The sequence below is a fragment of the Carcharodon carcharias genome, chromosome 22 (genome assembly GCF_017639515.1).
Source record: "Carcharodon carcharias isolate sCarCar2 chromosome 22, sCarCar2.pri, whole genome shotgun sequence".
NCBI lineage: Eukaryota > Metazoa > Chordata > Chondrichthyes > Lamniformes > Lamnidae > Carcharodon > Carcharodon carcharias.
Window position 1 is genome coordinate 46,974,091 of NC_054488.1, and position 25,063 is coordinate 46,999,153.

At 41.7% G+C, this 25,063-nt stretch overlaps 1 protein-coding gene across 5 annotated transcripts in view; it reads left to right on the forward strand.

Moving 5' to 3' along the window:
* Positions 1-25,063, forward strand: part of LOC121293776 (E3 ubiquitin-protein ligase rnf213-alpha-like) — a 164,765-nt gene that overhangs the window by 54,785 nt on the left and 84,917 nt on the right. For 4 of the 5 annotated variants that reach the window (XM_041217087.1, XM_041217086.1, XM_041217091.1 and 1 more), the window contains 15 exons: positions 508-670; positions 1,140-1,298; positions 3,070-3,168; positions 4,579-4,701; positions 5,797-5,962; positions 7,197-7,364; positions 12,492-12,650; positions 14,314-14,891; positions 15,555-15,714; positions 15,850-16,067; positions 16,211-16,357; positions 19,241-19,399; positions 21,310-22,804; positions 23,190-23,380; positions 24,274-24,429. In XM_041217087.1, coding sequence (XP_041073021.1) covers positions 508-670; positions 1,140-1,298; positions 3,070-3,168; positions 4,579-4,701; positions 5,797-5,962; positions 7,197-7,364; positions 12,492-12,650; positions 14,314-14,891; positions 15,555-15,714; positions 15,850-16,067; positions 16,211-16,357; positions 19,241-19,399; positions 21,310-22,804; positions 23,190-23,380; positions 24,274-24,429 — 4,141 coding nt within the window. The remainder of the gene's footprint in view (positions 1-507; positions 671-1,139; positions 1,299-3,069; positions 3,169-4,578; positions 4,702-5,796; positions 5,963-7,196; positions 7,365-12,491; positions 12,651-14,313; positions 14,892-15,554; positions 15,715-15,849; positions 16,068-16,210; positions 16,358-19,240; positions 19,400-21,309; positions 22,805-23,189; positions 23,381-24,273; positions 24,430-25,063) is intronic. The other variant, XM_041217088.1, reaches the window with a different exon arrangement.

Consider the following 25,063-nt stretch of genomic DNA (forward strand, 5'->3'; position numbering starts at 1 on the left):
AGTGACTGGTGAGTGTGATGGGTGAAGTTACTGTCATGGTAGTGGAATTAATATTGGGGGCTGAAAGTAAAAAGGTTTTGTTCATTCTGATGAATGAATTTGTGGCTCATCTATGACTTGATGTTGAGCAGGCAGTCTGACAGGATGGAAGTGCTCGAGGGCTTGGGAGAAGTGAGGAAGTGTATGTGTGTTATCAGGATACATATAATAGCGGACCCTCTGCCTGTGGATGATGTTTCTGAGGAGCAGCAAGTAGCTAAAGGCTACCTATATTTGGATAGGAGACTGTGACTAGAACAGATTCATCCTTAATTGAGCTCTTTACAATTTTGTGAAAGACTGCAGTTGAATTATTAAATTAATGGCATAAATAAATATACATGAAAAGTGACTGCTTGGAATTCAAAGCAGATGTCATAGTTCTGGTTATTCATGTATTGTAATGAAAGAATCCAGTAATCTATAATTACTAAAGATTGAAATTACATCTCAATGTTATTTTTGCAGAGTGAATATCTCTGAGTTGCTGGAAAATGATGTGAAGTGGAGCACTAAGATGCTGACAATAATCTGTGAACTGACTAACCGCACAGGATTGTATGAAGTTCCCGCTCTTTCATTTCAGCTTGTTATGAAAGTTGCTGAGAAAGTAAAAATGCTGCTAACAGAGGTAAGTTTAAATGAATCTGAATGTGAAATGCAGCATCTACATACTTTGTTGCTGGTAGAAAAAAAACTGCGTTGATATTCCACCCCTCACGTCCTCAAGTTATGCCAAACCACTTCAAAGACAGTGAATTACTTTTGCATCCCTACCTTAACAAACCTCAATACAATGAAATGGGTGATATTGAATTGGCTGCCCAGTGTCCACCACAGTCAACATTCTTTTTCATCTGACTCACTAGATTGGCCAATTCAACACAATCCATTTTACAGTATTGCAAAAAGTTAAAACTATCGCAACAGCTTTAGCTACCTTTATTATCCAATGCTTTGCAGTGGCTCTACTGCGGACCGATAATTGTATGATGGTGCAGTTTTAGCTGAACTTTATTGTCAGTTGCCCTTTCTTCAGTCTTAAAGCCTGCAATGACTTGCATTAAACACATCTTGTTTCCTTCCCCTCTCTTTCCCAGCAGTCTCAGGATGAGCCATCTCCAGAAGAAAATCAAGACCATGTCAATGTAAAATTAGTAATTGATGGAGCACAGGATTGCCTCCGTTCCTGGCGAACAAGAACCTTGCTGAAAGACTTACTTTCCAAAGCAGAGATCACTGACAAGAAAGAACTGGAGGTACATTTGACCTATTAATGTTCAAGATCAATTTAAAGGGTTTTAAGTGCAGAGTAAAAGTATTGCATTTTGTATGTTGGCTGTATTTCAAATTATTATTTATAAAAGGAACAAGAGTAAGTACAGACCATCCTGCTAAGAAACACAGAAGCTGACAGCGCAGGAGGCCACTTGACCCATGCCTGTGCCAGCACTTAACTTGAACAATTCAAAAATGAATGAAAAATTCCATTGCCCTATTCCTTCCTGTGCTGTGAACATTAATCCAGTTCTTAGCTGCACTGATTCCTGCCTCAGATGCTCCCTATAGCAAGACATTCCACACTGGAGCAGCAACAAGTGAGACTGATAGCTCTGTACCTTACCTCAAATAAATATTACCTTTTGTGGATGAGATTTAATTTTCTGGATGAGAACAGATTATTTATTTAAAGGAAAAAATTGTCAAAAAAAAAACAAAACATTAAGTTAGCCAATGACTATGAAGTTTGTTGGCCATTGAATGGAAAAGTTCATTTGTTTAACACATGGGGATTTAATAATGAATATTTCCAAATGAAAATTGCTTTAGTCCACGCCTGAGATAAACTCAGTATTCTGGAATCTCCCTCTGAGTTTACTCAGTTCTGGGAACACATACGGAAAAATGCTGTATGATTTTCTGAACACTGATTTAAAAATGGTCGGAAAGTAATCTGCAATGCGCAGCAGGATTTCCAATTCATGTATCCAGCGGGTAAGATTCTCTGGCAGGAGCGTAAGTTTGGAATATTTATTCTTTCTTAGTATTTTGTATTTTTTAACTTTAAGCAGTGATTTTTTTTTTTTTTCTTTAACCAGAAAAAAAGGTTGTCGCCACTGGAATATATTAGTGTTTCCATGGCAAAGTTGTGTTTCTGAGGTTGTCAGGTCAAAATGCAGTACTCACAGCCTGCCATCTTGTGTTGATGAATATTAATGGACAAATGGTCTTGGCTGTGGGCAGGAGCAGTGCTTGCTGTGAATGACTGAGTTTGGAGCTCCATGTGATTTAAACAATGAAGCTCACTATATTAACTTAATCTGGTGTCATGCCAACACCTGAAATGAGAAATCATTCTCTAGAAGGCTCTCCACCCAAAACATAAATCTGCATCTTCAACTACTGGCCAAGCCACTGCATAAATTCTAGGAATTGTTGGTTGAGCTGCAAAGAGTTGAATTCTAACTAGATGAGAGAAAGAGGGGGATAATTCCTCACAGTTTGTGGGATACTCCCTACCCTTGACTCTATTTACACTCACAAGTGGTTAATCATACTCTACGCTCGTAATTGCAGCTTATGAATGAGAGGAGAGGGACAGGGGAGCAGTGCACTGATAATTCAACACCTGTATCCTTTCAGCATGGAGAACATGGACGTGGTCCCACTTGGAATGCCACTTGTTTACATTTTATACATGGGTTGGTTGTGACTCTTGCATGTAGGTGAGTCTGTCGATGAGGGGTGAAGAGTTGCCAGGTGATGAGCCCATCCTCAGCACTTAAAAGATACCGCCGTTGGCCAAAAGCCACCAATCTGCTCGGAGTCCTGCCCAATTGCATGGGTTGCATGACCTCTGGCTGTTGATTTTCTGACACGTGCTCTCAGGGGGCAGCCGCTCTTATGCATAGGATAGCTACCATAAAACTGGAATGCTTTTTTTAAAAAATTCTAACATAGTTATAATTATTTTCAATGATACTGTGATAAGTTTTTAAATAACTGATAAATATTTCACTTACTTTGCAGATGTGGAATTGCCACTTTACCATGGAATGTGGAGTTACTGACTGGGCTACTGAGTGGAGTGAGGCAACAAGGATTGACCTTATAAAAAGAATACAGAAGGTAGACTACGAAACCAGCCTTTCTCTGATTTTTGATTTAATGGCATATACTTACATAAATTAAGCATTGATTTGCTAGTTCATAATATTCAGCAAAATTACAGATTAGCAACTTAAATTTATGAAATCTGCATCTGGATGAAGCAGAGATACTCGGAAGCAGTCACAACCTTGATTTAAATACTATTGATAAAGATAACTTGAAGTATAAAGTGAAAGTAAGAGCCTCCCAGAACTGCATCGCCACATCTTGTATTGAAAGTATGATCTGTGGGTTAATTTTGAAGGAACCTCTTTGAAGGTGGACAGATTATTTTCAATATTCCAGGCGGGACCTTTCATCAGTTCTCTGCAGTTATCAAGAGAAACTAAAACACTACCCTTTCAGTTCAGAGACAATTATATTGGACTGGTCAGGTGGGCAAAAAAGTGGCAAATGGAATTCACCCAGAGAAGTGTAAGGTGATGCATTTGGGGAGGTCAAACAATGTAAAGGATCACACAGTAAATGGGGGGATACTGAGAGGTGTGGAGGGAATGAGTGACCTTGGAGTGAATGTCCACAGATCCCTGAAGGTAGCAGGACAGGTAGATAAGATGGTTAAGAAAGCTAATGGAATCCTTTCATTTATTAGCCAAGGCATAGAATATAAGAGCAGTGAGGTTTTACTGGAGTTATATAAAACATTAGTTAGGCCACAACTTGACACTGTATGCAGTTTGCCTCATTATAGAAAGGATGCAATTGCACTGGAGAGGGTACAGAGGAGATTTACGAGGATGTTGCCAGGACTGGAATATTGCAGCTATGAGGAAAGATTGGAATGGCTGGGATTGTGCTCCTTAGAACAGAGGGGAGATTTGATTGAGATGTGCAAAATTGTGAGTGGCCTGGATAGAGTGGATGGGAAGGGCCTATTTACTTTAGCAAAGAGATCAATAACTAGGGGGCATAGATTTAAAGTGATTGGTAGAAGGATTATAGAGAAGACGAGGAAAGCTTTTTTTCCATCCAGAGGGTTGTGGGGGTCTAGAACTCATTGCCTGAAAGGGTAGTAGAGGCAGAAACCATCAACTCATTTAAAAGGATACGCACCTCAAGTGCGGAAACCTGCAGGGGCCACAGGACCAAATGCGGCAAAGTGGGATTAGGCTGGGTCACTTGTTTTTCAGGCCAATGCAGACACGATGGGCCAAGTGGCCTGTTTCTGCTTTGTAAACTTTCTATGATTCCAAATAGAAACAGAAAGTAGTGGATAAATACAGCAGGCCAGGTGGTGTCAGTGGAGAGAGAAACGCAGATGATGTTTCAAGTAGCCAACCTTTCACTATAATTCGGACTTGATTCATAAATATACCAGCATTTTATAGACGTGGTTAAACATTTCATTTTGCTTATTATATTTTATAGGAGAACCCCTCTGACCAGATAGTAATCTATTGGAATGAGAAGGAAACTTTAACCACATTAAACCCCATTCTTTTGGATTGTTTTGAGCACTGTGCACTCAATGCTGTGGAGGAAGTTTGCCAGGTAAGAGAAAATACCAAATAAAAACATTTACCCCCTAATGGATTTATTTGATACATTACTGTTTGAGGGATTAAAGTTATTGTCCAGTTAACTGGAAGTCGCCACACATCTTGAAGTTTCCCATCCAACACAATAGTTAGCAACCCTGAGCTTCCTTTGCAGTTACTGTTACTTGTTATCAGTAGCCAACCTTTGTTCAATGTGAAGATAAAAAGAGAAGCCAAGAATCTTAAATAAATAATGACAGTTCTGAGAAGGTCTAGCAGATTGACCAGCTATATATATACAAAAGTTAACACTTCAAGCGGACCTTAAATCAGAGCTGGAGAAGTTCCTTTTACGGGAGGGGTGGGGTGGCCGATATAAATTTCTCCTCATTGCTAACACCGCAAAATGAAGGATTATTTCTTTGTTATAAACAAAAGGGTTCCTGCTGTGGTAGTATGTGTATTGTAAGTGGACGTGTAGATGATGATATTAGTGGTTATGTTCTATTGTGATAGTGTGTAAGATAGTAGATAGTCAGGTCCAGGGTTTATTCTGGTGTAATCATCTGTAAATTGTGGGCAGAAATGCATATGGCTTTATTATAGAGTTAATTCTGCAATCCTGTGCATCAGTGAGGAAGTCTCACTCGGAATCTAGGTTGAAAATACTGTTACACCATGACAGCCCTGATTCATTACTTCTCCCACTCATGCTCACTGCTCCTCCCTGTAAGTGTGATGTAGTATTAAGGTACTCAGGGTTGAAAGGGTTGTAGGTATATCTGAACTATAACTGGTTATAGTTCAGGCACACCTACGTCTCCACAGTCGCTCCTTAGTCAGTCACAACAGCATGTGAGATTGCAGAATTGACCCTTACATGTGTCTACACAGTAGTTATAAGTGAAAGATGTGAATGTGGGAACATGAAGATACTGAGAGATGTAATGATAATTCACTGCAAGTGGTTATAATTTTACAGTTGGGCCAAAAAAAGGGGGCCTATTGATGATATTTGGCTGTGAATTATCTTTGTGACTTAACTGTTGTGTTCAGGAATACAGGGGAATTGACCTTTTAAAATGTCTTATTTTCTACCAAACTTTAGAGCAAAAAGGAAGCTAAACTGCTTGAAAAGTTAAACCCGTGGAAACACCAAAAATGTGCAAAAGTTTTATCAGAACTAATTGAAGAATCTGGGAAAAGAATGGGAAGTAGCAATTTTGGCAGTGTGCTGAGTTCGGATTGTGCTGTGCACTATTGTCTTCTACAAGGTAATAATTTGTGTAATTTTGATTTGTTTTTAATTGGTATAAATACAAGACTTTGTTAACCTGGTAAAAATTCACTGATTAGCCCAGTTGTATTACTGTATCATGGCCCCGCTGTTGACTTCAACCTTCAGTTTGGTGAAGTGTAAAAGCGATGCTGAACCAAGTAGTCACTCTGCCCTCTAGTGCTTTTTTCAAATATCACTTCTCTAAATACCCAAAAACAGTATTCCTTTTAATTTCTGTTCAATGCTACATGTTGTCACAGCATTGAGTAAATTTCAACAAGCTGTGTTCTAATGTTCTTTTGAATGATTTTGCTGCAGTCATTTACTCAAATTGTGGCTGTGTGTGTCTTCAGATAGGAAATAAATGTGGCCACTGTAAAGATTTTTATATTTATGCTAGGGATGTGGGCAGCAGATTTCCTCTAATGGTGATCATGTTGGGCTCTTCACAGCAATCCTGCTTTTTTCTGCTACCAGCCCTTAAATTACCAATGTATTGAATTCAGTTTCACCTCCAGGTCCAGTACCAGAACTGTGAAACAACCTAGGCCCCCCCTTTTAATCTTTAACAACCTCACCACCGAGATTTATTGTCAGCAGAATCCAAAACAGGCGACACGACCACCTTCATTCTCCATTTACGCTGAATGAAAAAGACAGCCCTGAAACACAACAATCTTATAAACCTCATAGTTGTAGCAGTGCCTGGAGGGTATGTGTGCACTGCTGGGAGTATACACCTTTGCCATTTACATTAATCCCACTGATTTAGCAGGGGAGGAATGATCTAGTTGTTGTTATAGTCTAGCGAAGCAATTCAAGTTGACAGTGGGCAGGACATCCACTCAATACTTTCTGTTTTAATGATGATAGCTGGCAGTCTCATGAGAAAGGACAGTGTGCAGCTTCTAATCTAAAAGTGGGTATGCCCTCAGCCCCTGCTGGTGAACCTGGGGAAGATTTGTCCACATTCTCCGGTGGATCAGGAAAGCTGGAATTGTTCAGTGGCACTGGTCCATCGTTTCACAAATGCCTGAGCTTTCAAAACGAGAATCTAGCATGTGACACAGTTGACCACCATTGGGTAATGTGTCAGATTTCAAAACAATAGAGGAGAATGGCAGAGAGAATCCTTTATAGGTTCATTCCAATGAAACGTTTATAGTGTCTTTGTGATTCAGTTAGTTACATGAATGTGAATTATATCTGACTGATATGGTGATCTCCAGGTGACTGCAGTAAACTTGATGTCTCGGAGAAAGCAAGAGGTTTACTAAAGGATGCTGAGAACAGTTTTCACATGGTGGTTGAATGTCTTTACCAAGGCTCTGTGAAGGTTGCTGATCTGCAGTTACTCCTAGATAAGAGAAACGAGTACTCCAATTTATTTCAAGCACGTAAGTTTGACATACATAACATTGTACAGCACTGGCTTTATTAATATACACATTCAGGGGAACTCACAGCAATGCAGCCTGCCTTTAGCGGTTCCAGTGTAGGATAGATTTCTGCATATTCTCCTGACTCATCCATAGTGGAAGAGTCACTTAAACAAAGTGATAAAGTGGTCCTCCCTCTCCTCCTGGGCGCACAAAGAAAAGTTTCTTTCCTTACCTTTTAGATGATGGGCAGGTGTCATTCTTCAGAGCGACCTCAGCAGTCACTCCAGCTAATGGACCTCTAGAATTGCCATAGGACCCTTATTTACATATATTCTATGTCCAACACAGGCAGACACCTCATCCTCTCGGTACTAAAAGTATGTGGGCAGTTTCAAATGGAGAAAATAACTACTTGATTGTAACTTCCATTCTGCCAAATTCTGCTGGTTGGAGAGTGTTGATTTTGTTTTTACTCACTCATGGGATATAGACATCATTAGCAAGATAAGCATTTATTGACCATCCCTAATTGCCCTTGAGAACGTGATGGCGAACTGCCTTCTTGAACCGCTGCAGTCCATGTGGTGTTGCTATACCCACAGTCAGCATGGCGGTTCAAGGATTTTGGGCTACAGACAGTAAAGGAACCAAGATATACTTCCAAGTCAGGATGTTGTGTGCCTTGAAAGGGAACTTGCAGGGCATGGCATTTCCATGTGCCTGCTGCCCTTGTCCTTGGAGGTGGTAGAGGTCCCAGGTTTGGAAATTTCTATCGACAATGCCTGGATGACTTGCTGCAGTGCATCCTGTAGACTGTTTACATTGCTGCCACTGTCTGCTGGTAGTGTGGGGAGTGAATGTTGAAGGTGGTGGATGGGTTATCAATCAAACAGGCTGCTTTGTCTTGGATGGTGTCAAGATTCTTAAGTGTTTATTGGAGCTACGCTCATCCAGACAAATAGGGAGTATTCCATCACATTCCTGACTTGTGTCTTGTAGATGGTGGACAGGCTTTGGGGAGTCAGGGGGGTGAGTCACTCGCCACAGAATTTTATAGCCACAATATTTATGTGGCTAGTCCAGTTAAGTTTCTGGTCATGTGGACTCCCAGGATTTTGATGTGCATTCAGCAATGGTAAAGCTGTTCACCATCAAGGGGTGTCTTGCTGGGGATGGTCATTGCATGGCACTTGTGTGGAATGACTTTTCCTTGCCATTTATTAGCCTAAGTCTGAATTTTGTCCAGGTGTTGCTGCATGTGGGAATGGACCGCTTCAGTACCTAAGCAGGCAGGAATGGTGCTGAACATTGTACAATCACAGTGAAGATCCCCACTTCTGGCTATGTGATGGAAGAAAGATAATTGATGAAGCAGCTGAAGTTGGTTGAGCCAGGGGCACTACCCTGAGGAACTCCTGCAGCACTGTCCTGGGACTGAAATGCCCAGCCGCAATATGACTCCAACCAGTGGAGAGTTTTCCCCTGATTTCTATTGACTTCAATCTTGCCAGGGCTCCTTGATGCCACACTCAGTTAGATGTTGCCTTGATTTCAAGAGCAGTCACTCTCATTTCGCTTCTGGAATTCGGCTCTTTTGTCCAGGTTTGTACCAATGCTGTAATGAAACCTGGAGCTAAGTGGTCATTATGGAACCCAAATTGAGCATCAGTGAGTAGATTGTTTTTGTGCAGCAACTGCTTGTTGGCACTGTCAGTGACACCTTCCATCACTTTGCTGATGATTGAGAGTGGACTGATGGGATGGTAATTGGATGGTTTGGATTTGTCTTACATTTTGCAACCAGGGCAATTTTTCACTTTCCACTTTTATGTGTCCTAAAAATTAAGACGCTACTACTTCAAGATGTCCTTTGCAAGCTATAGCCAATACGTTCCATTATTCTGATTTACTTCAGGGTAACTTAATCTTGGCCTATTCTAAGGCTGCTGTTGACCAACAATGTATTACAGACTTTTTAAATTAATTGTTGGGAAGTGGGCATCACTGGCTAGGCCAGAATTTATTGCCCATCCCTAATTGCCCTTGAAAAGGTGGTGGTGAGCTGCCTTCCAGAACCACTGCAGTCCATGTGGTGCAGGTACACCCACAGTGCTGATAGGGAGGGAGTTCCAGGATTTTGAAAGTGAAGGAATGGCGTTATATTTCCAAGTCAGGATGGTGAGTGACTTGGAGGGGAACTTCCAGGTGGTGATGCTCCCATGTACCTGCTGCCCTTGTCCTTCTAGATGCTAGCGGTCATGGGTTTGGAAGGCACTGCCTAAGGAGGCTTGGTGATTTCCTGCAGTGCATTTTGTAGATGGTGCACACTGCTGCCACTGTGCGTTGGTGGTGGAGGGAGTGAATGTTTTTTGTGGATAGGGTGCCAATCAAGCGGGCTGCTTTGTCTAGGATGGTGTCAAGCTTCTTGAGTGTTGTTGGAGCTGCACTCACCCAGGCAAGTGGAGAAAATTCCATCACACTCCTGACTTGTGTCTTAGAGATGTGGGCAGGCTTTGGCGAGTCAGAAGTTGAGTTACACGTCGCACGATTCCTGGCCTCTGATCTGCGCTTATAGCCACGGTATTTATATGGCTAGTCCAGTTCAGTTTCTGGTCAATGGTAACCCCTAGGATGTTGATAGTGGAGGATTCCACCATGGTAATGCCATTGAATGTCAAGGGGCGATGGTTGGATTCTCTCTTGTTGGAGATGGTCATTACCCGCCACTTGTGTGGTGCGAATGTTACTTGCCACTTGTTGGCCTAAGCCTAGATATTGTCCAGGTCTTGCTGCATTTAGACATGGACTGCTTCAGTATCTGAGGAGTAGCGAATGGTGCTAAACATTGTGCAATCAAGAGCTTCTGACCTTATGATGGAAGGGAGGTCATTGATGAAGCAGTTGAAGATGGCTGGGCCGAGGATACTACCCTGAGGAATTTCTGCTGTGTTGTCCTGGAACTGAGATGATTGACTTCCAACAACCACAACCATCTTCCTTTGTGCGAGGTATGACTCCAACCAGTGGAGGGTTTTCCCCCTGATTCCCATTGACCCATTTTGCTAGGACTCCTTGATGCCACACTCGGTCAAATGTGTCTTTGATGTCAAGGGCAGTCACTCTCATTTCACCTCAGAATTCAGCTCTTTTGTCCATGTTTGAACCAAGGCTGTAATGAGGTCAGGAGCTGAGTGGCAGTGCTGGAACCCAAATTGGGCGTCAATGAGCAGATTATTGATAAGCAAGTGTCACTTGATAGCACTGTTGATGACCCCTTCCATTACTCTACTGATGATCGAGAGTAGACTGATGATGTGGTAATTGGCCAGGTTAGATTTGTCCTGCTATTTGTGTACAGGATATACATGGGCAATTTTCCACGTTGCCTTATCGATGCTGGTGTTATAGCTGTACAGCTTGGATGGGGGCGTGACAAGTTCTGGAGCACAAGCCTTCAGTACCATTGTTGGAAATTGTCAGGGCCCATAGCCTTTGCAATATCTAGTGCCTTTAACTATTACTTGATATCATGTGGAGTGAATTGAATTAGCTGAAGATTGGCATCCGGAGGAGGCCGAGATGGATCATCCACTCGGCACTTCTGGCTGAAGATTGTTGCGAATGCTTCAATCTTATTTTTTCCACTGACATACTGGGATCTCCCATCATTGGTGATGGGGATATTTGTGGAGCTTCCTCCTCCAGTGATTTGTTTAATTGTCCTTCACCATTCATGACTGAATGTGGCAGGACTGCAGAGCCTAGATCTGATCTGTTGGTTGTGGAATCGCTTAGCTTTGTCTATCACTTGTTGCTTATGCTCTTTGGAACGCAAGTAGTCCTGTGTTATAGCTTCACCAGGTTGACACTTCGTTTTTTGGAATGCCTGGTGCTGCACTTTTCATTGAACTAGGGTTGCTTTCCTGGCTTGGTGGTAATGATAGAGTGGGGGATATGCTGGGCCATGAGATTACAGATTGTGTTTGAATACAATTCTGCTGCTGCTGATGGCACACAGTGCCTCATGGATGCCCAGTCCTGATTTGCTAGGTCTGTTAAAAATCCATCCCATTTAGCACGGTGGTAGTGCCACACAACACGATTGAGGGTATCCTCAATCATGAGACTTCGTCTCCACAGGGACTGTGCAGTAGTCACTCCTACCGATACTGCCACGAGCAGATGCGTCTTGTTGGTTCCCTCACCCACCTGCCTCAGACCCAGTCTAGCAGCTATGGCCTTTAGGACTCAGCCAGCTCGGTCAGTAGTGGTGCTACCAAGCCACTCTTGGTGATGGACAATGAAGTCCCCCACACATCCTTGCAACCCTCAGTGCGAGTTTGGGTGGAGGGCGTGGGGTGGGTGCATGTTGGCGGTACATGGTAATGAGCCGAAGGCTTCCTTGCCCATGCTTGACCTGATGCCGTGAAACTTCATGTGCGCCAGAGTCGATGTTGAAGATTCCCAGGGCAATTCCCTTCCGCCTGTATACCACTGTACTGCCGCCTCTGCTGGGATTGTCCTGCTGGTGGGACAGGTCATACCCAGGGATGGTGATAGTGGTGTCTGAGACGTTATCTGTGAGGTATGATTCCGCGATTATGACTATGTCAGTCGGTTGCTTGACTGGTCTGTGAGACACCTCTCCCAATTTTGGCACATGTCCCTGGTAAGGAGGGCTTTGTTATTTCCAGTGGTCCGTCAGGTTCCACTCCTTTTGGACTTTTTAGCGGCTTGCTCAGCAATTTCAGAGGGTAGTTAAGAGCCAATCACATTGCTGTGGGTCAGGAGTCACATGTAGGCCAGACCAGGTAAGGGTGACAAGATTTGTTTCCCTAAAGGAGCATCAGTGAACAAGATGGGTTTTTAACAACAATTAACAATGGTTTCATGGTCATCATTAGACTTTTAATCCCAGATTTTTTTTTATTGAATTCAAATGGTGGGATTCCAACCCGGGTCCCCAGAGCATCACTCTGGGTCCCTGGATTATTAGCTCAGTGACAATATCACTCCACCACTGCCTCCCCTTTGCTGCATCATCAGCAACACTGCGTGTATTGGCTTTGGTGCAGCAAAGTGCCTCGTCTCAGCCTGAATACTGTTACAGTGATAAACTGAAGGTATGTACTTCATTTACAGAACAGAAACTCCCAGAACATCAGAAGAAGAGGTTCTTTCAAGTTGATGCTGGAAAACTGGTGTCAAAGAGAGGAGAAGAACTTGAGGCCTTTCTGAGTGAGAAAAAATCCATTGGAACATTAATAAATATGATTAATAAAGCTCATGAAACTATTACAGGTACAGTATTCATCAAAATTCCCTTAAGATAGTGCACGTGTTACTTGCATAGCTGATTGACAAAAGAAAGAGTACAGATCAGATGAATCCTCAGTAATTGTTTATTTAGTTAATGTTACATGAATTTTTCAAACAAAAAAAAATTGACCTAAATTTGTATAGGAATAATTACCAGTGATTAAATAATCTTCATTGCTGTTCACAATAATACCTGCTTATATTCTACGTATTAGAGTACGTTGCTTTGAATTGATTAAGACTTTTTTTAATCTTTCATGGCATATAAGCAACATTGACAAGGCCAGCATTTATTGCCCATCCCTAATTGCCTTTGAATTCAGTGCCTTGCCACACCATATCACAGGGTAGTTACTGTGGGTCTGGAGTCACATGTAGGCCAGTCCAGGTAAGGATGGCAGATTTTCTTCCCTAAAGGCATTAGTGAATAGGATGGGTTTTTATGACAATTGACGATAGCTTCATGATCACCATTACTAAGACTAGTTTTGAATTCCAGATTTGTGAATTGAATTCAAATTCCACCAGCTGCTGCGGTGGGATTTGAACCCATGTCCCCAGAGCATTAGCTTGGACCGCTGGATTTCTAGTCCAGTGACATTAATATTACATTGCCATCTCCCCAAATATTGGCATATTTCCTGTGCCTAAAATTTTACCTTGAGAAATGATCACAATAGAGGTCAAATACTTCTGTTCTTTTATGACCTTTTAGAAGACTTTTTCCAGCACAGCTGTAATGGGCTGAATGGCCTCCTTCTGTGGTGTATCATTCTTCTATAATTCTAGTTGAGAATGTGATTATTATTTGTGCAAATACCTCAAGAACACCAATTCTACTCTTTAACTCCTATCATCAGTATTCTATGAAGTAAAACGAAATATTGTAATCATTGTTATTTTTCTATCATAATTAAGTTCCTGAGTGCATGTCCCATTGAAAAAATGTAAGTTTTCTTTGAAAGGAATTCTTCTAACTTTGGCTCACATTCTAATTAAAACAATAATTATTCGTCAGAGCTTCATAAGATGAAATAGAAGCTGTTGAATTACCTTGGTTCAAATTGTCAAATGACAATATTTGTATCAACTAAGATTGGTTGTCCTGTGTTCACTAACAATTGGGGTTGTTATTTTCCCTCAAGCTATTAAGTTAATGGGTCAGAATTTTTCTCAGGAAGACTTGTGCCATGACCTCAATATGTCCTGGTTGATTGACTCAATATCTTGGTATTTGAAAGGCTGACTATCAACAAGTTTTAAAATAATACATCAGCCATAATTCAGCACAGGGGCTCACTCAAAGTTTAAAAACCACAAACACAGCAATACTGGAAATTGAAATGCTCTTTAATTTAAGTAATTAACATTTTTGTTAAAATGTTTCATAAGTTAGTTTTAGTCTTATGGCTGTATCCTCCCCACTGTTAATAATTATTGGGTTGAAAACTGCACATAATTCTTTCTATAAGTATCTGTTTGAAGATCTGCTCATCGATTGTAGATACTGATTTAAAGTTCCCAATTTTATTCTCTGAACTGAAATTTAAAGCTTTAATTTGTTGAATTTAAATATTTCAATGTTCTTCAAACCTGTGCATAACTGATGCTTTTTAAGAAATATCTGTGCCTACTTGCTTTGCAGTCACTGACATAACTTACCTTGAAGAAAAGTACAAGACCAATATCCAATCCATGAGACTTGAAGAGCTCATCAAAACAAAGCCCTGGAGAGATGAAGAATCTAAAATTCAGCCTGCTTGCTGTGTTAAATATTTTAATCTGGGCAGTGCTGTTACAAACATGGCATTGACAATGCATAAGCTCAGAGATAGCAGCGTTCTTCTAAACTGTTGGCTGCAAGCCGCAAAAGAATTCAGCTATGAAGATTATACTTTGGACGACCTATGCACTAGCATCTGGCACTGTTGCTGGACTGACTACACAGAACTGTTCCACAAAACCGACCAGGGCACCATAACATTCCAGGAGGTTGACAGGATGTTTTTTGATCTCCGAGGGCAGCCTGGTGAAATAAGGAAGGAGTTATCCAACATGTTTCAAGTGGTAAAAGGAAAAGAGTTGCCTCTGACAAGGCTTGATCAGATCAAACAGTATTTTGAACTTCACTTAGCTGTTGATTCTGCACGAGTAATTCAAGACATAGTGAAGGAGCTAAAACTGCAGGGTGACTTCAGAAGAATTCAGAACTTGACAAAGATAGTAAGTGTATTAGCTTGTAAACAAGCAACTTTATTCTCATGTGATTACTGGTAAATTGACATTTTAGACCTTTATTTCCAAACTAGGATAAATATTGGACTGGCTTTTGGTTTTGTTACTTTGATATTAGTGCTGGCTGTTAGTGTTGGCTTTTGGCTTGGGGTGGATGTTCTCTGGTGTTTCTTGAGTTAATGATAATTGGTAAAGTTGCATGATATCTCTGAATTTTACAAATGTTGATGGGATTCACCACATTATCATGGCTGAAATGCAATAGCTGGAGAAGGATTAAATGTAAACAACAGTAGCAATAACTTCCAGAGAGCAGAATGGAGGTGAAAATTCTGGAATAATTTCAGCTGCAATCAAATGCTGAGGTTAGATGGCTGTAGGGTCAGCCTTGGATCGATAACTTAGGATATGCCAAATGCACTTCCTCACTTGCCAGAAGGAAATAAAAAGAACTGTTGATAATTTACTGATAGTAAAGTAAAGCGAATTATCATCCATAAGCAGCATGTTACCTTTTACAATTGTAGCGACTCACATGGACGATTCAGTATTGATCACACAGTTAGATCAAGGCTAAAATTTGCCAGTGTCATTTGTCCTGAAACTCTGCACCTTTCAGCCAGTGTCAGATTTTTTTTCTTTTTTATTCAGAATGAACACTCTTTCAAAAAACATTCTCTAGATTACGTTGACAAAGGCTTAATTCAGACCAAAACACTCTTAGCAAAAATGACTCCAGAATGCGTAAAGTGCTTAGAAGAATTTGTTCAAAAGCAGCCATTTGTGAACTGGGTGAAAGGAGCTTTGACAAGTAAGTAGAAATACCATTATGTGATCTTTGTATTTAGTTCTGGGATCCTTTTGCCACTATGGATAGAACATTAAAACATTTTTGCCAGCTCTAATTTATTGTTGCCCTTTTTTTGTGTCTTTCTCTGTTACTCAGACTTAAGGGAAGTAAAAGTATTTGTGGACCTGGCGTCCATATCAGCTGGAGAAAATGACATGGAAATTGATCGTGTCGCCTGCTTCCACGACGCTGTGATGGGTTATTCTTCCTTCATTTACGAACTGCCACAGAGCACAGATTTTGAAGGGTTGAAGACTTCTGTAGAAAAAATCCAGAAGGCACTGAACAGTGATCCAAAACTTATGGAAAAACTGGTGAATACCTTAAAATATTTTAGTTCTGACCCACGTGATCACTGAAAGTCAGCAAAATGACTTCAGTTTGATGCTGCGATTCTGAAACTGACCAAGACGAGTGAAGCTGTTGGCTCCCAGTTTTAATGTCTTTATTTCTTTAGAGAGATTCAGCTCGTTATTTGGAATGGCTGAAGACCCTGAGGGAAAGTCATGGATCTGTGGAGACATCCTCCCTGTCTCTAGCTGCAGCCATCAATCACAAAGGAGTTTATAGGGTGGGCAACATTGGACAACTACATGAAGAAAAGGTACTTGCATTTGAACAGATGGTTAGTAAAACCAAAGTGTAAGGGGAATCTGTGGTAAGGTACCAACAGTGGTAGGGTGAGATTGGGTTAGGTGGTCTTCGGGTGATGACTGGGTGAGGTGGGTTAGGTGATCTGTTCTTTTCATTCATTTGTGGGATGTGGGTGTCGCTGGTTGGGCCAGCTTTTATTGCCCATCCCTAATTGCCTTTGAGAAGGTGGTGATGAGCTGCCTTCTTGAACCGCTGCAGTCCGTGTGGTGTAGGTACACTCACAGTGCTGTTAGGGAGGAAGTTCCAGCGACAGTGAAGGAATGGCGATGTATTTCCAAGTCAGGATGGTGAGTGGCTTGGAGGGGAACTTCCTAGCATGAGGTTGACCTAGTATGGTCTTAGGGTGAGGTTGAGATGGGTTGCGCTGGGATGAGATTTTGTTCATTAGGCCAGGGCAATGCTGGAAATCAAAGCCCCACTGACAACACTCAGCACTCCCAGGTCAGGTATACCACAGGCGAAATGCAAAGCAAAAATTTCCACTACTTTGCCCCAACAGTGTGTTTTAGCTCCGAACTTATAAGATCAAACATTTTTGAACCTGTGTGAATTTCTTCCATTTCTCACACCGGTTATCATGCAGAGGTAAATGTTGCATGCTCAAATTCCTAGTATGGACTCTCACTGTACAAAGTTCTGCACCAGCCGCACTGAAGATGGCAAATTATCTCATAGCCTCTTGTGGGTAATTCAACATGATTTAGCACAGCTTGTGCGGTGGATTGATATACAGTTGAGACTATGTGGTGACACTACTGTCATTCCGCACAAAACCCCTCTATATGGTAGAGGAGAAAAGGAAATTTCTATCCTGTGTTCACTTAATGGTAATAAGGCAATGTGCTAACCTGTTCCATCCTGGTTCCCACCAATTACTAGTTTGACCCTGAAATAATGATAGAACAGGAGTTGGACCAGAAGAGTCATATTGGACCTTCCACACCCATGACTGCTATCATCTAGGAGGACAAGGGCAGCAGACAGTAAAGTAATGGAAGGGATCATCAACAGTGCTAACAAGCGATACTTGCTTAGCAATAACCAGCTCACTGATGCCCAATTTGGGTTCCACCAGGGCCACTCAGCTCCTGACTTCATTGCAGCCATGGTGCAAACATGGACAAAAGAGCTAAACTCTCGAAGTAAGGTGAGAGTGACTGCCCTTGACATCAAGGCAGCATTTGACCGAGTGTGGTATCAAGGAGCCCTAGCAAAACTGGAGTCAGCGGGAATCAGGGGGAAAACTTTTCACTGTTTGGAGTCATACTGAGCACAAAGGAGGATGGTTGTGATTGTTGGAGGTCAATAAACTCAGCTCCAGGACACCACTGCAGGAGTTCCTCAGGGTAGCGTCCTCGACCTAACCATCTTCAGCTGCTTCGTCAATGACCTTCCATCATTAGGTCAGAAGTGGGGATATTCGCTGATGATTGCACAGTGTTCAGTACCATTCACGACTCCTCAGATACTGAAGCACTCCATGTCCAAATACAGCAAGACCTGGACAATACCCAGGCTTGGGCTGACAAGTGGCAAGTAACATTCACACCACACAAGTGTCAGGCAATGACCATCTCCAACGAAAGAGAATCCAACCATCATCCCTTGACATTCAATGGCATTGCCAACACTGAATCCCCCTCTATCAACATTTGGGGGTTAATATTGACCAGAAATTGAACTGGACTAGCCATATAAATACTGTGGCTACAAGTGCAGGTCAGAGGTTAGAAATAGTGCAATGAGTAACTCAAGTCATGACTCCCCAAAGCCTGTCCACCATCTACAAGGCAGTCAGGAATTATGGAATACTCTCCACTTGCCTGGATGAGTGCAGCTACCACAACACTCAAGAAACTTGACACCGTCCAGGACAAAGCAGTCTGTTTGATTGGCACCCGATCCACAAACATTCACTCCCTCCACCACTGATGTACAGTAGCAGCAGTGTGTACCAACCAAAAGATGCACTGCAGGAATTCACCAAGGCACTTCAACAGCATCTTCCAAACCCACGACCACTACCATCTAGATGGAAAGGGCAGCAGATACATGGGAACACCACCGCCTAGAAGTTCCCCTCCAAGTCACTCACCACCCTGACTTGGAAATATATCGCCGTTCCTCCACTGTCACTGGGTCCAAATCCTGAAACTCCCTTCCTAACAGCACTGTGGGTGTACCTACACCACATGACCTGCAGTGGTTCAAGAATGCAGCTCCCAACCACCTTCTCAAGGGCAATTAGGGATGGGTAATAAAATGCCAGCCTAGCCAACAATGCCCACATCCTGTAAATGAATAAAAAAAAAAGTTATCTCTGTTTCTCTCTCCAGGTGCTGCCAGACCTGCTGAGTTTTTCCAGCATTTTCTCATTTTACCTCTATTTTATCTCATTTGTCTGATTCTTCTGCTTTCTGTTAGCACTGTTTTTGTTGATAGAAAACCTAGCCTAAGCCGCTGATGGGGAAACGATGTTGGTTCACACTCTGATCTTATATCACCACCCTAAGTGATTAAAATAGATTACCTCAAACTGAAGAATGTGCACAATAGGTGCAAGGGACAAAGATACATGTTGCATTGTACAAGACTCAGTTACTTAGAGTGACGATGATATGAATAGAAAGTATCAACCACTACACCACTATGCCAAGAGGTGCATTTACTATCAGCTTCTGATTATGCAGAAAATAATACTTTAATAAGATGTACACAATACTACTCTTAACGTAAAACCAAAATTTGCTGTGAATTGTATGTGTCTTGCAATGTTCAGTAGAAGCTGTGCTTCTGTTTTTTTTAATCTGAATTTATTTATAACCTTGTTTAGTTGTCACTAGAAAATGTCCTTCAGCTGAGTCTTTATGATGAGAGCACTAAAGAAAGGAAGAAATACACACTGACGGAGCTGAGGGAATTGCAGAACAAATTAATGCTGATGTCGGGAAAAAGAGAATGTGGAAAAGAGGAAGTTGCCAGATTCATGGAGGTAATAAAGCATCAAATAAAAGCATCTTGCAAAAGAGCAGGTCTTTGATCTTGAAATCAAACTGAAAAATATGTTATTTAGATAAAGACAATTTACTTCTGCTCAATAATTCAAAACTTCAGCTTATTTTGTTGGACCAAGTGAGGGGAAACAAAGCTCAAAGCAACTTCTGTCTGTCTATTTAAAGAGATTCTCTTATTCCTCTCCCTGGGCAGGATGGGTCAGCTGGATGCAGTGAATTTAGGGAGATCAGCTGTGCACTCATCCATTTGAGAGTTGACTCAAATTTTCTGTTTACCTGTATTCACTACATCCAAGTAATCTAGTGTAATCTAGAGCAGGAACAAGCCAATCAGCCCCTACACTCTATAACTCAGAGCTGAATTTAATTGTTGCAGCAGTGGCTCCATCCACCTGCCAGAAAGCCTGCTGTGGTCATTTCCAGGAGCCCTAACAGGATTTAGGGGGAGATGGTGGCGTAGTGGTACTGTTACTGGATAAGTAATCCTGGGAACGTGGGTTCGAAACATAACACAGCAGCTGGTAAAAGTTGAATTCAGTTGCACCATGAAACTATTATCAATTGCTGTGAAAACCCATCTGGTTCACTAATGTCCTTTTTTGGGAAGGAAATCTGCCACCCTTACCTGGTCTGGCCTACATGTGACTCCAGACCCACAGCAATGTGGTGGCTCTTAACTGCCTTCTGAAATGGCCTAGCAAGCCACTCAGTTCAAGGCCATTTAAGAATGAGCAACAAATGCTGGCCTTTCCTGAGACACTCACATCCTATGAAAGAATAAAAAAAAAAAGCCAGTTAACTTCCTGCTGTCAGGGCTCCCAGCTCTGAAAGATGGAGATCTCGTCTGCAAGAGCTCTTCAGTCTCAGCAGGAGTCACTGCTGCGACTGCACTCGGCCTAGGAGCAGCCATCAATGGAGGCCCCGCTAATAAGCTAAGTGGGACATCACTGGGGTCAGTCAGGCAGGCCCTGGTGAGAGGAGGAGGCAGGAAGGGGTCATTGTGAAGGGCATGGGGATGGGTGGTTTCTTTCAATGGGTTGAATGTTGCTACAGGCAGGGCCATCCATGGTGCATAGCGTGCCTGAGCAAGAGAGACCCTGACCCCCAAGCCTGCAGGGAGGCCACCAGAGTTTATCTATCCCATGTGGCTTATGGCCCCACCTCTCCTCCCCCCCCTCCCCAAACAGCTGATAAATACCAACATCAAGGGGATGAAGTCCTTAAATGCTCCTTAAATGACCACGAGGGCATTAATTGGCCTCTGGGTGGGAAGGCCAACCTTTACCTATCCTATGCTTGACTTAATCAGGAAGACGATGGACTCTGCATCCCACGCCTCCCCACCCAGTTATATGGCTCCTTCCACCTCCCATCCAACTTCGCCAGTGGTTTGGTTTGTGGTGGGGAGCTAAATTCTGCCCAGAGTACTGATCTACCTCAATGATCAGATTAACTTAGTGTGGAAATGCTGCTCCTTCACACTGACTGGCAATGTAACTGAATTAAGCTTGTTTATTGTTCATGTTATCAGCAGTCAAATATTTTGAATATAACATTTGCAGGCATTGACATCAAAAAGGGAGTACAAAAAAATTGTTGACGATCATTTGATATTTCAAAGGAAACTGATGGCAAGACACTTTTAGTGTGTAAAATGTCTTTGTTTAAACAGCTTCTTCAGTTGTCAGCAATACTTCTATCAATGTAACATCAGGTTAGAACACCAATCATGATTAGAAATTTGTATAGCATTTAAATAGTGATTACTTCTTTATTGCACTTCTAGCTCAGCATTTAAATAACCTAAGCCCCGAAATTGTCTACTGCAATTTCAGCTAAGGCACCTTATTAAATATTTATATTCTTGAACACATTTTATTTTTGACAGGATTTTAACAGTGTCCAAAGGCTCGGAAAGGCATTTATTGAATTGTACTCATCTGGAAACATGCTTTACAGAAACTGGAAGGCACATGTGTTCTGCAGTAAAGAGAGTGATGTCTGCATAATAATGGACTTTAATGTGAGAGGCATTGGAAGCCTGAAAGTTGGTGGCGATCTCTCAGAGCAACTGCAAGTATTGTGCAGAGCACTGGAGGAATGCCTTCGGGGGTGGTGCGAGTTTATTGAGAAGAGCCGGGAAAAGTTCTACTATCTGAATTACTATACCGCAGAACAAATAGTGTATCTGTGTTCAGAACTGGGACGTTTTGCTGCCGGGAAGCCTTTGTGTAAGCAAGTGATGACAATGTTATCATTCATTAAAACTGACTGCACTGTGAAGGACGTCAGAAGTGCGATGCTTCAGTTAATTACATTGCCTGAGATTTCGGTGAATGAGGAGACAGATGGCTTTGAGTTGAAACCTGGGGAGAGCGAAAGTGAGAGTGAAGATGAGGAGACAGATGTCTTTGAGTTGAAAGCTGGGGAGAGCGAAAGTGAGAGTGAAGAGATTGATGTAGATTTGATAGAATTTGATTTGCCAAATACAAGTTCATTTGAGAACAGTACAGAAAGAGTTTATGCTCAGAAACCTACTCAGAGCCATTACGAAGAGCATGATAATGAAGTAACAAAGCGCAAGGCTGTTGAGCCTGCTGAACTTCAATATTCAGAATTTGCCCCATTCCAACAGATTGAGCCTGCAGAATCAGTATGTGAGGAAATGCATGATGCTGGTGTATTAAAAATATCTCCCCAAATGGAAAATGCAAGTCTTTCTGAGGAGATTGCACTACTTTGGAACAAATTTATGAAAAACATGGCTGCTTTCTTAATTGACCACTTAGATATATTAGTTTTTGGTATGCTACTTAGCCATCTCTCGGGTATGAATGAGTCAAAAGTAAGAAGGCAGCTTCCTCCCTCTCTGTATCATGGAAGACCGAATCTCATAGTCTGTGCACAGCCCGAGATCTTTAGGGCTGCTTTATGTGTCTACATGCAAAATCAAAGGCAGCCTCTGCCAACCTACGATGAAGTGCTTCTTTGCTCCGAGGAAACAACTTATGAAGAAGTAGAAGTATTCTTGCGAAGGGCCCTGAGCAGAGGATCTCATGAACAGAAAATCTATACGTTAATTCATGCTGACTGCCTAAGTTATGAAACGAGTGTTAGATTTGGAGAGTTATTTGAGGAATTGATGCGTCATTGCAATCCAGTTTATCAGTTTGTTGTAATCTGCGATGCTAAACGGCGGCACTGCTACATCCCATCCTATCTTAGTCATTACAAAATACCTGCAGGGCTGAGTGTTAAAACAGAAGCCGTTCAGCAGTACCTGGTATATCATTTCACTGTCCCTGCGAGCCAGTTGTCTGCAGCCCAGCTATTCCATGACCGACTTTCTGTCAGAATCATATCGTCCAAAAGACCTGGAGTGGGTAGGTACCAAAATCTGTACTTCTTACCTTATCTTTGCACTCTTATAATATTCGGGATTCAGAAGCACACCCAACATTTGTGGGAGTGGCGAGACAGAGAGAGGGGGGACAACATGGGCAAGTCTATGATTTGGTGCATAAGAATGAGGGAGACTTAACAATTGGCAAAAAAACAAATTGGGAGTACATTTCCAACTCATTCCCCACCGTACATCGTAATGCTAATCAACTTATATTCCTCTAAACCAACACTAAGAAACCTCATGCATGGGTTGCCATGGCATTGGATTAATAATCTTCTACTTTCAAACAGAATTTCGGATCAGTCAGAACCCAATGTCCAAATTCCAGCTGTCTGATAATTCTGAGATTTGCTTCTCCACAGGAAAGTCCCTCTACATTGACCGATTGCATGAAAAACTGTTACAGCACTATCCTCGAATTGACAATGCTCTGAAGAGGATCCGATTAATTGAGCCTGTGATTGATGAAAACCGGATTGTTCAAATGTTGCACGATCTTTCAAGCACATGTGATTTTCGACGGCCAGTGATATTCCATATCGATGCAGCACCTGTAAGTCATCATCAAAGCTCTTGGCCCTGACATTAATGGGAGGGTGTGGAGAAGGGAGGGTGTTGAGAAGTGCAGGACAGTGAGGAGACACCCCATCAAAACTAGAAACGCAGAGCCCCAGCCTAACTCGAATAGTAAATGGGACCCACTTTGTTCCTGTGAAAGTCCTACTCACCTTCTCAAAAGAGCATGTTAACTTCAGGACCCAGGAGAAAGGAAGTAGGTTTGGAGGGTGTAACTGAGGTGCGTTCTTTTAACTGCCCCCCCACTCAATTTCCGCCGTGGTGAGGTCAGTTTAAATCGGGGTCATGTTCCTGAAGACAATAAGGTCTATTTTCAGCAGTTAATTTTCTCCCTGTAAATGTCATGTAATTTGTACATGTTCTGCAGATTTTTTTTAGCTCAGCGATCCATGTATCATTCCTCTTACAACACTATCACCTGCTTTCTAACCTTTGCCCTCTTAATTGAATTTTCATGAGACAAAGCCTTGTGTGAGATTCTTTATATATAGCTCATCGATAGCAATCTCCTCCTGTCTGACATAGATCCACTCCTCCTGTCTGACATGCATCCACTCCAAGAAAGTCGGACTTGTCTACTGTGCTTAGAGTAGTGAGGAGCCATTTGTGTAAGACCAACATCTGGGGATTCTTGATGGTCCGCCAATTCCAATTTTCTTCAAATGATCAAAGATGGAGGATGACAGAGCCTCTATGCATGGAGTGTTTTAAATACCATCGTCATTGCACACTGTTGCTTTTCTGAAAAGCATCAAAGCTTTGCAAAGATCCAGTTGTTCTTTCAAAATATGAAGTTGATCTTATTTGGAACTGAACATAGATTTGCGTCAGTGTTTAGGTTAATCTTTATGGTTGTTTTCTTTTTATAAGGTAAGGAAAAGATTGGAAGAATTCCTTTTCAAGATCCTAATATTAGGATTCCTGAAGAACAGCCAGGGAAGAATCTGGAAACGCAGCACAGCTGATCTGTACATTGTGGAACATCTGGATGCCAATGAATTCCTTTATAAACCACATACTCAGCAGGTTGTTTAGACTACAGTATTTTCAAAGCAATATTTTGTGGTTAAAATTTGCACCTTGTGGTATCTTTTAAGGTTTGACACACACAATTTATATCCTCGGTGTGCACTTTATACAAAGTCTCTTTAAATGGGTTTACACTTATCTAAAAACACACCCAAATGTAATGTGAATGTGTTAAGTACTCATGTGAGCTATGCCAATGGAAAGTTCCATCTTTAAAACATAATTTAAAGTGAAACAGGACAATCTTTAAATGTTTTCTGTAGCAATTCTTAATACGCTGTTCACTTGATGTCTTTTGGCTGGAGGTTTGCCATTAGAGGACCTGTACCTGAATTGATCAGACACTCGCCCAGACAAGCCAATAAAAAGATCAGATTAATATGAGCAAAAAAAATATAATCACAAGCTGAGTGAACTGAATAATAATTTCTCATAAAATATGGTTATAAATTAATAGCATAATATTTATTCCTATTACTTAAGGTCAACAGCAATGATTTCAATATATAGGTCACATTTTAGTAACTTTCAGTGATATGGGAGATCCCCTACTTCATAAAATTGTTATCTTCTCTCTGAAATTCTCAGCAAGTTAACCTGATACAATTATGGAATCGAAGTATGTCCTATT